At 49.9% G+C, this 14,932-nt stretch overlaps 1 protein-coding gene across 2 annotated transcripts; it reads left to right on the forward strand.

The window, feature by feature from the left end:
• The first annotated feature begins 239 nt into the window (after positions 1–239).
• LOC136466689 (auxin response factor 6-like) lies at positions 240–6,094 on the forward strand. 2 transcript variants are annotated; one of them, XM_066465180.1, is made up of 14 exons: positions 240–1,036; positions 1,585–1,703; positions 1,925–2,023; positions 2,118–2,174; positions 2,274–2,429; positions 2,523–2,607; positions 2,765–2,855; positions 2,977–3,141; positions 3,213–3,335; positions 3,515–3,590; positions 3,752–3,899; positions 4,017–5,185; positions 5,293–5,483; positions 5,584–6,094. In XM_066465180.1, exons 1-14 carry the CDS (start codon positions 979–981, stop codon positions 5,777–5,779), a joined length of 2,733 nt encoding a protein of 910 aa, XP_066321277.1. In that variant the 5' UTR covers positions 240–978; the 3' UTR covers positions 5,780–6,094. The 2 variants fall into 2 exon arrangements, with proteins under 2 accessions (XP_066321277.1, XP_066321278.1); XM_066465181.1 differs by having other exon boundaries at positions 1,585–1,695.
• Positions 6,095–14,932: the final 8,838 nt, after the last annotated feature.

Consider the following 14,932-nt stretch of genomic DNA (forward strand, 5'->3'; position numbering starts at 1 on the left):
TCTCGTATAGGAAGAGGGTGGTCTGGAGTGGTGGAGCAGCCTGCCCAGCACAAGGAAGGCAAAGGAACCAATGTCAAACCACGCCATGTACATACATACCATGTACATACATATACGCCCTCTGGGCTGTAAAAAAAAGAGGTGCAAAAACTTACCACTACCAGAAGCATGTAGCAGCAGCAGGAGGAGAGAGAGAGAGAATTGTTTAAAGCGCAGAGAGAGAGACAGAGAGAGAGAAGCGAAGCGAAAAGGAGGAGCACCACTCGTGGGGTTAAAACTTAAAACCCCGAGGAGTCGAGCGCATACGAGCCGAGCTGCAGCACGAGGAAGACGAAGAAGCAAAGCGAGCAGGAACCAAGAAAGAAGCAAGGCCACCTCCTCCTCCCTGCCGCACAGAGTGGGTGCAAGGTTGCAAGCGCGAGAAGGAAGCTGTGTCCGTCAGTACCGGCGGTGGGGGTGCTCCGCGGTCCTAGTTATCCCCTCCGGCGGCGGTCGGATCTGCGTTGCGGCGGCGGAAGCGTCCCCTGGAGCTCGGAGCTGTCCTTCTGAAGCTCGCGGCGTCGAGATCTGAGTTCGGTAGCCGTGCGGGAGGAGGTTTCGCTGTGCCGGCGTGCCTCCTGGTGCTCCCGGAGCCACGAAGGCGGCGCCTTTGGGCATTGCCGTCCGGCTGTCCCTTCCCCGCAAGCTCTAAAGCTCCCGAAGAATTGGAACTGGGATTCTCGGACCGAGCGGCTCGCGCCATGATGTAAATTTGTGCTCGCGGATCGAAAAGATTGCGCCTTTGCGCCGGCCGGCCGGAGTTTGGCGCTTTTCGGCGGAGGAGCAAGTGGCGGTGCCGGGCTGCTCAATCCGGACCCCCGCGCACATGCTTGGAAAGGCGCGTGATTTGGTTTTGGTGTAGATAGAAGGGCCCTTGCTTCGGTTCTCTCTCTCCCCCTTCCCCCCTCCATTTCGTGGTCGGCGAGCGGCGGGAAAAGAATGAAGCTCTCGCCGTCGGCCAGCGGTGGCGTCCAGGACCAGCCGGCGTCGCCGGAAGGTATGGCATTCATTTCATATGGTTTGTACCAAATTTTGTGCTCTGCGCATACTGCTTAGTTCACTAGTACTGTCCTTTTCATTGGGTGGTATAAATCTGCAGGATAAGTTGGTTTACTTCTGTCCCTTGCTTTAAATTCCTTGGTCATTATGTGATCCAAATCACTCCAATGTGGTGGGCTCTGAGCTCACTGCTCACTCTTCTTTTGGGTGATTTATTAAGCTATTGACACGTTCTGCAATTGTTTTTATTCTTCTTCAGCCCTCTGTTGAATTCAGTGTAAGCAAATTAGTAATGAAATATGAGGTTCTTGATGCAGACTTTGTTCAGAAAATTTCTTTTTCTAGAAGCATGTTTTTTTTAACAATTATATCCATTCTATACTAAAAAAACTGTCATTCTGCTCATAATAATACCTTCTTAGAATCATTTCATAAACTAGGATTTGTTTGTAAGATGCTTCCTAGATCTACAATTATTACTTATGAGATGATTTGTAAACTTCATTCTGATATGCCTTCTGCTCAAATCCTTTTGACTTATTTCAGAAGCTGAAGAGCACAAGTGCCTAAATTCTGAGTTGTGGCATGCATGTGCCGGCCCTCTTGTTTCATTGCCTGCGGTCGGTAGTCGAGTGGTGTATTTTCCTCAAGGCCACGGTGAGCAGGTTACCTTTCTTCCTTGGACTTCAGATTGCCACGAAATTAGACATAAATATTGCAGAGTTTATCTGGGTGTTAATACTGTCAAGAACGTGAGTCTTGTGTGGTCCTGAATTCCATATCTTACGGTATTCATTGTCAGATCTTAAATGGTTGTGCCAGAATTAAAGCTCCTTCTGTTTTCTTTTTAAAGAAATCACTGAACATATATATATATCTACCACAGGTAGCAGCATCGACAAATAAGGAAATGGAGGCTCAGATCCCCAACTATCCTAGCCTGCCTCCGCAGCTTATATGCCAACTCCATAATGTGATCATGCATGTAAGTTTGGAGTTACATAGCACATCTGTACCAAAATAAGCAATTATTATTCGTACCTTTGTGTTTCACCAGCTCTGCTGCATTTCTTCTTTAGGCTGATGCTGAGACAGATGAGGTGTATGCACAGATGACACTGCAGCCACTCAGCCCAGTAATAAACTTTCTCATCTTTTCCCATCCGTTTCAATATTTCTGTTTTATGTAATCTAAGAAACTGTTTTTTTTTTTTTTTGCTTGGTTCACTTTGCAGCAAGAGCTCAAGGACCCATTTTTGCCTGCTGAGTTAGGCACTGCCAGCAAGCAGCCAACAAATTATTTTTGTAAAACACTAACTGCAAGTGATACAAGTACACATGGTGGATTCTCTGTTCCACGCCGAGCAGCAGAGAAGGTGTTTCCTCCACTGGTATGTGTTCCTTGCGTAGTTGCATGGGTCTCTTCTTCGGATCAAATAGACCAAACCATTAGGTGTTCTAATGCTCCTTTGTTAATCCTGTAGGATTTCAATCAGCAGCCTCCTGCACAGGAGTTGATTGTAAAAGATCTTCATGGCAACGATTGGAAATTTCGCCATATTTTTCGGGGTAGGTATTTCCAGTTACTTTTATCAGTTCATGATGTTGTGATTTTTTGCATAGTTGCATAGTCATGTATCATACAATTCATGGAAGAGTCTCACCTGTTTCAATGCCATTCTACATTCAAGTGTGAGAGTAACTTAGAATAAAATTATTGGTGTAGGTCAGCCAAAGCGGCATCTTCTGACAACAGGTTGGAGTGTCTTTGTTAGTGCAAAGAGACTGGTTGCTGGCGACTCTGTCCTTTTTATCTGGTATGGCGTTTTCAGCTTTTCAGAAAAAGAAAAGGCACACACTCATTTTTCACTTAGTACCCTACAGAGAGTTTTCCTGCTGAGTGTATTGATGTACTCATGTATGTATTTGGCTGCTCAGGAATGACAACAACCAGTTGCTTCTGGGAATTCGCCGGGGAAACAGACCACAAACTGTCATGCCATCATCAGTACTTTCTAGTGATAGCATGCATATTGGTCTGCTTGCTGCAGCCGCTCATGCTGCATCAACAAATAGCCGGTTTACTATTTTCTATAATCCAAGGTAAAAACAGTTTCCTACATATATCTGATTATTTGTCACTCAAGTTTACTCAACTATTTCCCATTATGCAGAGCAAGCCCTTGTGAATTCGTCATACCCATGGCTAAGTATTTGAAAGCTGTGTACCATACCTGTATATCTGTGGGTATGCGTTTCCGGATGCTTTTTGAGACAGAGGAATCTAGTGTAAGGCGGTATGTCAAACCTGTGCTTATTTCAACATTATTTGTTATCTGGGTATTGTATTGGTTTATCTTCTTGTTTTGTTTCACTTGCCTCTAGCGTAGTGATTGGATGTGTTCAATGTTAGATACTGATGGTGCATTGTCTATATATGCCCATCAAGTTTTAAATTGCTTAAGTGCCCTTGCAGTTACATGGGGACAATTACAGGAATAAGTGATCTTGATCCTGTTCGCTGGCCGAACTCGCACTGGCGCTCGGCAAAGGTAGGTCTAGAAACAAACACACCTCTGTTTTTCTTAATGCCATTCTACATGCCTTCACACTTCTTTAACTGCATCCTGAGTAAATTCCCAGTTAGATGGTGGTCTCTACTTTTATACATGTAGTAGTAAACATGCAATCAATTTTTCCCTGAACCATGTAGGTTGGATGGGACGAGTCAACTGCTGGAGAGAAGCAGCCAAGGGTATCTCTTTGGGAGATTGAACCGTTGACAACTTTTCCAATGTATCCGTCTCCTTTTGCTCTTGGATTAAAGCGCCCATGGCCTACAGGCCTGCCTTCTTTATATGGTACAAGTGACAGTTACACACTTAGCAGCTCCTCCAATATACATCATTGAACAATGGATTGTGTTGATACTGCTTATGCACTAATCCCACTAATCTTGTTCCTGATTGTTCTGGTAGGTGGAAGGGATGATGGCTTGACCTCTTCTCTTCTGTGGCTTCGAGACAGGGCAAACCCGGGTTTCCAGTCACTGAATTTCAGCAGGCTTGGTACAAGTCCCTGGATGCAGCCTAGGCTGGATAATTCCCTACTTGGTTTCCAATCTGACATGTACCAGACCATAGCAGCAGCAGCAGCAGCAGCATTACAAAGCACTACGAAGCAAGTTTCGCCTTCAGTAATGCAGTTCCAACAGCCTCAGAATATTGTTGATAGATCTGCTCTTCTATCAAGTCAGATTCTGCAGCAAGTACAACCTCAGTTTCAGCAAATTTACCCCCAAAATCTCAATGAAAACAAAATTCAAGGCCATACACAACCTGAGTACCTCCAACAACAGCTTCAACGCTCCCAATCATTTAATGAGCAGAAGCCTCCACTTCATCCACAGCAACAGCAGCAGCAATGTGTGCAAACACCACAGGATCAACAAATGCAACAACAGAAGCATCTGCACAACTTTCACTCCTTGCCAGATGCATTATCGGCTTTTTCTCAACTTTCCTCAGCCACTCACTCCCCATCTTCCACATTGCAGACAGTTCCAATATTCTCGCATCAACAAAACTTTCCAGATACAAACATTAGCTCTCTCTCACCATCTAGTGGCTCTTCCATGCATGGCATGTTGGGGCAATTACCTTCTGAAGCAGCTTCGAGCCTCCCATGTGGTGCAATAAACACCCCTGTATCGGTATCTGACCCATGGTCATCTAAGAGAGTTGCAGTGGAGTCTGTTAACCCTTCTCGTCCTCATGTTGTTTCACCACAGATGGAACAATTGGATATGGCATCATGTAACATGCCACAAAGCTCTGCATTAGCACCATTACCTGGACGAGAATGCTTAGTGGATCAAGATGGGAGCTCTGATCCTCAAAATCACCTCTTATTTGGTGTTAACATAGACTCCCAGTCACTTTTGATGCAAGGTGGCATTCCAAGCCTTCAGAGTGATAACAGTTCAGACACGATTCCATACTCAACCAACAATTTCCTGAGCCCTTCTCAGAATGATTTCCCCTTGAATCAACCACTACATAGTGCGGGCTGCTTAGATGAGTCAGGTTATGTTCCATGTGCAGAGAATTCTGAACAAGCAAATCAACAGTTTGCAACCTTTGTGAAGGTGATGTGATATGTCTACATCGTGGACCATTTAATTAACAAAAAGTTGTTTCATTTTGAATTCTTTCCCTTGACGCACTTTGTTGACAAATTTGTGCTCTAATATAGGTTTACAAATCTGGAACCGTTGGAAGGTTGCTGGATATCACTAGATTCAGCAGTTATGATGAACTTCGTAGTGAGGTGGGGCGTCTATTTGGCCTTGAGGGCCAGTTGGAAGACCCTTTGAGATCAGGCTGGCAGCTTGTATTTGTTGACAGAGAGGACGATGTCCTTCTAGTTGGCGATGACCCATGGCAGTAAGTTCTAGTACCAACAAGCTTAATAAGTTCCTGATCGCCTTTTGATTTTGCTGTTCGTTTAATATTTTATTACGTTTATTGGGCTGGCGATGTGCAGGGAATTTGTGAACAGTGTGTCCTGTATAAAGATACTTTCACCGGAGGAGGTTCAGCGGATGGGCAAGCCAGGCATTCAGCTCTTGAGCTCGGCTCCTTCAAGAAGGCTGAGCAATGGCTGCGACAGCTATGTGAGCATGCAGGAATCGAGAAGCCTGAGCACTGGGATGGCGCCAGTGGGTTCGGTGGAGTTCTGAAGACAGGGAACCAGCCCATAGCCCTCAGCTTTAGGATTCTCCTTCTGTATGTTTCTGCAGCACCTCCTAGTTTTGTGACTTGCAACAAAGCACATAGATCAAATGAAGCCCTATGTTATTCCACGTCTGCTGATGTCCTATGATATAGACTCTTAGCAGTAACTACTATACATGCCAGCAACTAGTTCTTCTATCGAGTACCAATACCGCTAATTTAGAGGGTATTTGGTTGCACCTCTTAAATTTTAGTCGTTGTCTCATCGAATGTTTGGACATATGTATGGAGTATTAAATATAGACTAATTACGAAACTAATTACATAGTTTGCGATTAATTTGCGAGACGAATCTTTTAAGCCTAATTAGTCTATGATTTGACAATGTTTTGCTACAGTAAACATGTGCTAATGACGGGTTAATTAGGCTTAAAAAATCGTCTCGTAGAGTACTGACGGATTATGTAATTTATTTTTTTATTAGTATCCGAATACTCCATGCAACATCCTTCCAACATACCTCCAAAATTTTAGTCACTGGATCCAAACACCGCCTCAGTGCATCCAATCAACTATGCTCTTTGTTGTTGCAATACAGTAAAACTTTTTTTTTTTCTTTGTCATAATAACCTGTATATTGGAACTGTTTTTGGTTCCATGGTATGCTGCTGACGAGGGCAATTGGAATTTGGGGGCATTTCATAGAATTCAAACTAGTGACCACTGGCCAGTGTGACGATCCTTTTTCTTCTCTTATAGTGTTAGGCATGTAAACTTACCAATGCAATGCAATTCCAACTTAGTCATGAGGGAAGCCACCTCTTCTCCCAGATTAGCATTGCCGTTGCTGTCATGACAATTTCTAAAGCTATATTCAGTAAAACAAAAGGCAGTTTGTTATGATCCTGGAAAGCTCAGAGATTGAGAGATACAGATATGATCTTTGAGGGAATTCAGGTGCACCTTTATGCTTGCATAATTTGGCACCACTTCGTGCAGACAACGAATTGCAGCGCTACTGACCAGTCCTCTTCCTCTCATGTGCTCCCTGGGTCCCTATCTGACTGAAGAAACCCCTGAGTGCCGTCGGTGTCCGTCCCATTGGAACAAATGGCGAAGAAGAAAAGATGACCCTCCCTTTCCCTGAGGTCAGTGGTGCAGCATCAGTGAGTGAGCTGAATGCGATGCCCCTCTCGCTATCACAGATCCCTTATCCCTGCTCTGATCCACCTGGGGCCGCCGCCGCGCCTTCTGGGAGGTGGCTGGCTGCTTCGGGCGTGGATTGTGACAAAATTCTGAGAGTGGAAGCATGTGGAGTGCTATGGCAATGGCGGCGTGACACGCGAGCACAGCTCACCCATTCTTTTCAAAGCTCTGGGACTCTGGGCTGGGCGTTTTCTCCTTCTCCTACCCTGAGCAAACCCCAGCAGCAGCTTCTTTTGTGATTCCTCCATCGCTTTCAGATCTTCGGCTGGGCGCCGGATTCGGATCCCGGATATTGCCATTCTCCCCGATCTTGGCTGGCTTTTCGCGGTGGGAAAGGTGGAAACTTGTAGACCGGAATGTAATGTTGTTGGTGGAAGTATCTGTTGCCTCGCAAATCTGTGCCCTTTTTTTTTGGAGGATGTGTATCGACAATAGTAACAAGAGCAGAGACTGACAGCTTCTCATCAGCTCACACATGCATGTCTATCGACAACTCAAGATGCACAAGCCTTTGACTTGCTGCAGGTACCGGTACAAGTGCCAGCCATAACTGGAAAATTGTTGGTCACCTGCTGTCGAGTGTCCAACTGCCGATGCTTCGTGCCCCAGCTCGCCTTCTTCTGCCGTGCCTGGCCCTGCACCGTCCATCTTGAATGGTTACGAACCATCACACTGGCCATTGGTGATCGTGGTCACGGAACCATGAAGAAACCGAGATCACAAGGAAAACGAAACGAAGGCTCTCAACATGCTCCTGTCCGGCTCCGGAACCGTGCGGCCGCCGCGCCGGGGCAGTCCGGCACCACGAGGACGAGGAGCGCACGCCGGCCAGCCGCCCGGAACACAGCCACACGAGAGCACAGCGCCGGCACGAGCATCCCAAACGCGTCAGACCTGACGCGCCGGCCGGGCGACGGCAGCGCACGGAACCGAGGGCGGCTTTTTTTTTTTTTTTTTGAGCAAAGAACCGAGGGCGGCTGCGCGGGGCGTCGTGCGTCTGCCCGTGATGGGCCTTGGAGTCCGTTCCGTTCACGTGGGGGAGGGGAAGTGGCGGTCCCAAGCAGGAGAAGCCCACGGGCCCAAGCATTTCCTATGCAAGCAAGAACGACAAGTTTCCGCTCCGGCTCGTAAATCAGCCCAGTTAGCAACTGCTGGTGATTCTCAAAAAAAAAAAAAAAAAGTTAGCACTGCTGGTGCTGGCCCGTGGCAGGCTATGGACATCATCAGCTCCTTTTGCTCAGAAAAAAAAAAAACCCAGCTCCTCTTTCGAATTCATCATAACTTTCCCTTTGTATTTTCTTTCACTTTTATCTTTCCATATGTTTCTCTTCTTTTATCTCTAATACAGTTGCAGTTTTATACACATAAAATGTTGTCAATATTTTTTAATAATAATCACCTAGTGCAAATGTCTTTGAGATAACTTAGGGCATATTTTGATACATTAGCACTAAAATTAGCAGCTAAAATTAGTACTAGTGGATCCAAACAAACATGCTAATTATTAGTTGAAGTGCTAATAAAAAAAATAGTAGGTTTGGAGTTGCTAATAGGTGCTAATAATTCATATATACCTTAAACTCACTATCCAACCACTTATTAACAGGGGATCTGTCGGTGCAGAAAGTGACCAACTAGTAAATATTTTTAGTTTTGCTATACGCTGTGATCGGAGGTGGCCTAGCACTCAATGACACAGGATTTATACTGGTTCAGGCAACGTGCCCTACGTCCAGTCGGGGTCGGTCGGTGACTTTATTCCTGAGCCTAGGTGCTCAAAGTCTGTAGTGGGATTACAAACGAGAAGGAGAAATGAGAGGGTGTACAAGAGGTCCGGTTGGCTCCGACCGGAAGGGTTGCGGTCGAAACTTGGTGGTCTTGCGGTTGGAGGTGTTGATGTCGATCTAGTGAGTCTGAACTTGAAGAAGTTCGTCCCCTTCGTAGGAGGGAGCGCACCCCCTTTTATAGATGAAGGGGATGGCTTTACAGGTGAGAGGGAGAGAGTATGGATGTTTCTAAGCCTTGTTGCCTACGCTGATGAAAACTGGATAATGGTTGACGCCCTCCAATACTGTCGATGTCGCTGTAGAATATCAGATGTGCACGGGAGGTCGAGCTATCTTCTTCAGGAAGGATGGACGTCGATACCTGCAAACACTTCTTGATGCCTAGGGGCATGTGAGGAGCCGTGCTATGTTCACCCGGTATAGCAAATCCAGGAGCCCATACTGCGATCGATGTCCAGAGACATGCGGGGGGCTTACCGTATGGGAGTTTTTGGCGGCCCCTACAATACTTTGTGTCAGGGTGGCTATAGAGCACTGTTTCGTGCAGGGTATGGTCCCTGGTACAGTGGTTTTGACTTGTGAGCCACGCCTTGCCTTTCTCCGCACGTCTTCTGGTTCCTTCTGAACAGGGTGCCCCCGGTCGGATGGCTCCAGTCGGCTCTTAGTGCGCCGGTCGGAGAAGAGCGGTGAGCAGGGTTCCCACGAGCCCCGGTCGTAGGGTCAGAGTCGTGGGGTCGGAGTATGTGCAGCGTTTTGGGACAGGCCTTTCGATTAGAGAGACCGCTTGGGGACAGCTGGTGCCCGAAGCGAGTGCTCCGGTCGAAGAGGTGGGCTGAAGAAGCTGACGAACAGGCACTTGTTCTTTTGGGTAGACCTTCCGGTCGGCGACCGGACTGCCCTTCCGGCCCGTTGTGTTTTTAGACTTTTGGGCCGGCCCATGAACTATATGTTGTTTTCCTAGGCCGAGCCCAGGCGTGGAAGCCGGTCCTCGAGGGACCTCGGGTTTATGAACCCGACAGGAGCCCCCGAGCCCCCGAACGATTTGAGCTGAATCGTCATGGGGATTTTTTGTCTTGCTGGCGGGTACGCGCGAGCGTACCCATGGGTGTAGCCCCCGAGCCTCCGGATGGTTCGGGCGGAACTAGCTGGGGGTTCTTTGTGTTGTGTCTGTGGGTGCGCGTGTTTTTATTTTTGAGATGGAATTTTGTTTAACCATGGCATCGTTGTGCAGCTGAGGTATTTTTAAGTGCGGGGATTGGATCGAGACAGAACTTACTGATCCCGGCGTCGGTGCGTGCCGGGGATCGGGTGAGGAAGTTTAGTTTGAGACAAACCCTGGTGTCGGTGCACGCTGGGGATCGGGCGAGGAAGTTTAGTTTGAGACAAACCCTGGCGTCGGTGCGCACCGTGAACGGAGATAGCTTAGTTTTGGATGCAACAGAGTTTGATCTTTGGCGTCGGTGTGCGTCGTGGGATCGGGTAAGGTGGAGTCACAAGTAGACCCAGGCGTCGGTGCTCGCCGTGGATCGAGAGAGTTAGTTTTAGTTAGTGAAGCCGTTACACGAGTTCAGAGTCACGGTCCCAAGAGCCATAGTCGGATGTCGCCGATCTAGTTGACGCGAGTTTAGAGTCATGGTCCCAAGAGCCATAGCTGGATGTCGCCGATCTAGTCGATGCAAGTTCAGAGTCGCGGTCCCAAGAGCCATAGCCAGATGTCGCCGATCTAGTCGACGTGAGTTCAAAGTCGTGCTCCCTTAGCATTTGAGCCCCCGAGCCTTGTCGGGCCTTCGTGGGGGTTGGTGTGAGTCATTTTGTGCTACCCCATCTGGTTCCTCACAACCGGAGGGGCTGAGTTTCGTCGCCTGTCCCGATCGCTCGGGCTCAAAGACTAGCTCAGTGAGCTTGCTAACGGGTGTGATCGAGCAGAATTCGGGTCCGTCGTTCATGACGGGGTCGGCATAGCCCTCTTGTGGCATTCCACTACTCCTTTACCTGTAGCCCAGTAGATACCTAGGTCATTCTGGAGACCGACCTGGGTGGCCTAATGGCCTCCCCTTGATAGAGATTTTGTGGGCTTGGTGAGAGGTTCAGGATCGAACGAGAAGGTTGAGATGACCCAGTTTGCCAGACCGGGCGAAGGCCGCATGGTGCTCATCTATAGTTTTCTCCCTTGGCTTTGTTTGGTTGCTCATGTCGAATCAGGCAAGCTACCGCTTCGTGGCGCAACACGGAGCGTTCTGGTGCATTTTGCTGCATGTGCGATGCTTAGTTCTCGAGCCCCTAGGTGATTCATGCCCTAACCGTCCGAGGGTTCAGGCGTATGAGATGAATGCGCGTATGGATGCATGAATGATTTGTAATGAAATAGAGGGGGTTTTGGTAATGTTTACCTTGACGACTGGAGTGACGGGGCTTGGAGAGCCTCAATCGGAAAAGTCCGACTAGGACCCTGACGACCTGAGTGACGGGGTTCAGAGAGCTTCAGTCAAAAATGTCCGATCGGGACCCGTGCTCGTCGTCCATGATGGAGTCGGCATGGCCTATATGGGGCGCCCTTCGCTTCCTTACCTGTCAGTTGGTGTCTATCCTTACCTGTCATTCGGGTTCCTTTAGGTCTGGCCTAGGGAAGTGGGGAGCCGCCCGCATGTGATGGCGCTTCGGTTCTTGTGCCCGTCGTGTGGTAGTGGTTGATCGTGCAGTAGTGGTGGGCCACAGCCAGGCCACGTCCCGTTCGATTAGGAGCCGTTCCATCAAGCAGGGCGCATCTTATCTGCATTAAATGAAAGAAAGAGAATCTCACCCCGTCGTTCTGGCTTCCCCGATCGATGCATCCCTCCATAATCGCTGCTCCTTTTTCCTTAAGTAGGAGAGGGGAGAGGGTTTTTGTTCTGCTCTTTTGCCTTTTCTTCGTCTGACGCCACCTTCTCTCCTCCTCTTTGCCATGAGCGTTCCTGAGAGCTATGGAGGTTTCTAGGAAAGAAGGGGAGAGAGCAACGAAGAAGAGAGGAACTCACCGAAATGTCGGACTGGAGGTCGTCCACTGTGAGGGCGTCGGTGCTGGAGGCGTTCATCGCGAAGGGGTTCCTACCGCCGTGGGAGGTGGCACACTGGAGGGTCCTCGGGAAGGAGGAGGAGTTCCCGCAACCTCATCCTAATGAGGTGGTTTCTTTCCTTACCTTCCATGAGTGTGGATTAGGATACCCCGCGCACTGGTTCCTACGTGGGCTCCTCAACGAGTGGGGTCTGGAACTACAGCACCTCAATCCGATGGGGGTGCTACACATCGCTGGCTTCATCACCGTCTGTGAGGTTTTCCTTGGGATGGAGCTACACGTGCACCTCTTCCGGCTCTTCTTCTCTAGAAGAGCTATGGCAGACTGGAGTTTGGCCGAGATCGCTCTGGTCAAAGGCTCCACCCTATAGAGGAAGCTGCACGTGGGAGGCTCATATCCCATGTACTCCCCATGTGACTCCAACTAGGGATGGCATTGGGAGTGGTTCTACATTAGGAATCTGGTGGGGACGCCGTTTCCAGTGTTGACCTGCGGGAGGCCGGTGAAGCAAAAGAGTCAGTCGTGGGGCTACGCCCATGTGGAGAAGCACAAGGTGGAGGCCATCAAGGAGGAGCTCTAGAAGCTCATAAGGGGTGGCCTTGATGGGGTGCGGGTGTTCCACACCCTTTACCACCGCCGGGTCACGCCGTTGGCAGAGAGGATGCACCCGATGTGGAAGTATGATGGTCGATCGGACCTAGACCGCGTGTCGCCGAAGGAGCTGTCGAACGACAAGATCTAGAGTCGTGTCGGCCGAGTGCTGCAACTAAGGCCCAAAGAGACGGTGGTGGGAAAACCCATACCGTTTAATGCCTTGATCGTGCCCTCGCTGGTATGCTCCCTTACTTTGCTCGTGCTTTTTCCTCTGCCCCTCTTCTTTTTTGATTTTGGTTCATTCGTTCCATTGGGGCTTCGGAGGTACAAGTGGTGGCCGCACCTTCCTAAGGGGCCAGTGGGCCGGGACCGACAGGCCGCCTAGAAGGAGGCGGCAGACGCCCGAAAGAAGAAGAAAACTAAGGAGGTTTATTGAAAAGAGGAGAAGAAGAAGGAGGTCGCCCGACGCGTGAGAGCCGAGGAACGTGCGAGCAACGTCGAGTTAGAACTCGCATCGGATGATCCTATAGATCTAGACGACATGGTCTTCTCCGACGAGGAGGAGAGTCGGGAGGTCATCGCAACCTTGGCGGTGCATCGCGACCCTACGGCGATGTCTGCTGGTGAGGAGCAGGAGGCTGCACGGTGCATAGAGGTTCCTGCATCAAAGAAGCGTGCGGCTAGCGCAGACACCGTTGGAGAGCGAGCGGCGAAGCGAACGCGGTCACCGCACCCCTCGGCGGCGTTGCCGGCTCCGTCGTCGCCTGTGGCAGACGTGGTTGGAAAAGCCAGGCGGTCCAAGGAGCGGCCCGGCGACTGTGCGGCAACGGGGTCGGTGCCAACGCTGAACTTGTGGCCAGAAGAGGCCCCGCCTGCCGTGGGTGCGGTCGAACAGTCCAGGTGGTCTGAGGGGCAGACTGGCGCCTGGTCGATGCGCGACTCATAGTCGAGGGACACCCCGCCCGCTGCTCTGGTCGGGGAGCCCCGAGCTAGAGGTCGTAGCGACCCGTGGGCCAGGCAGGAGCTGGTTGGGTTGACTCTGACCTCGTCTGAAGTGAGGGGCACGAGCCACAGTCTAGGAGCGGTCCTCATCTTATGGGCCCGTTGTCGTTGGAGCCTGTCTTTAGAGTAGTGCCGCTCGCCACCCGGTATGTTTCCTTTTGTTGCTTTTTTGACTTTTGGTGGTCGAGTCTTTTTGGAGTGTGGCTTACCCACAATTTTTGTCAGTGGCCAGGGGACGCCGAGGTTGAGCATTGCCCCGGCCTCCATGTAGGAGGTTTGGAGGCCCACTCTATCATGCGTTGCGGCGAGCGAGGGGGGCAGCTAGGTGGCAGTGGTGAAGCCTTCCCTCTTGGGGGTGGTGTCCCCCGAGGCGACTGTTAGTAACGTGATAGCGGTGGCGATGTTGTTGGTGGTGATCCCAATGCCGACGGCAGAGGTGGCATCAGAGGTAGCTCTTGCGGCCCCTCCTCCACGCGGTCGTAGTGGAGGAGACGAGGGGGCAAGCTCCCCACCTCGCCGAGTGGAGGGCTGCATGACCCATCCTTGCCGTCGAAGCCAAAGTCGTGGGAGGGAAGCATGGCTAGAATGGAGTTGGGACACCAGGCGTTGTCCCATGCGAACGTGGTGGTGGAGATCCCATCTGATGACAAGGCAGATACTATGGCAGATTCGCTGGTGTCACCGTTGGAGCTGGCGATGTCGCCATAGGAGCTGGTGGTGGTCCGGTTGGAGGCTGGGCCCTTCGGTGGTTCATCGGAGGGTGACCTAGAGTGGCCCTTCCTAGAGGACCCATCGAAGGCGAGGTTCGTCCTCCAAGATTCCTGAGAGCACCAGCTTTAGGACATTTTTAGGGGGCAAGGGCATGCCGTGGTGTCCGAGCTCACCGAGTTGTCCGCGAAGCTGGAGAGCGCCTGGAAGCAGGCTCAGTTTGCCTGACAGCTGGTTGAGGTCGACCTACAGCTTGCCGCAGAGGTGAGTTTCTAGTACTTCTCCTTGCCCTTTGAATCTTTCGTCAGTTGTTTTTATAATGCCTGTTTTTCACAGGAAAGAAGGAAGGTGAAAGGATTAAGATGCCCAAGAAGGGGGGTGAATTGGGCTAATTCTAAATTTTCTTGCAATAATTAAATCATACGGTTAGCCCAATTAACCCCTTGTGCCTAGAAAAGTGTTTCTATTGATCTAATGCATAAAGGACTTGCAACCTATGTTCCAAACTTACTCTAGCATGGTAATTCTATGAATGTAAAGACAAGTATTGAATTGCTCAAAGTAAATGCTCAAAGTAAATAGAGAGAGAGGAACGCGGCGATGTTTTGTCGAGGTATCGGAGAGTTGCCACTTCCCACTAGTCCTCATTGGAGCACCCGCTCAAGGGTGTAGCTCCCCCTTGATCCGCGCAAGGATCAAGTGCTCTCTACGGATTGATTCTTCGACACTCCGTCGTGACGAATCACCCAAAACCGCTCACAACTTGAGTTGGGTCACCCACAAGCTCCGCCGGGTGATCACCAAGCTC

This window comes from Miscanthus floridulus, chromosome 7 (genome assembly GCF_019320115.1).
Source record: "Miscanthus floridulus cultivar M001 chromosome 7, ASM1932011v1, whole genome shotgun sequence".
Taxonomy (NCBI): domain Eukaryota; kingdom Viridiplantae; phylum Streptophyta; class Magnoliopsida; order Poales; family Poaceae; genus Miscanthus; species Miscanthus floridulus.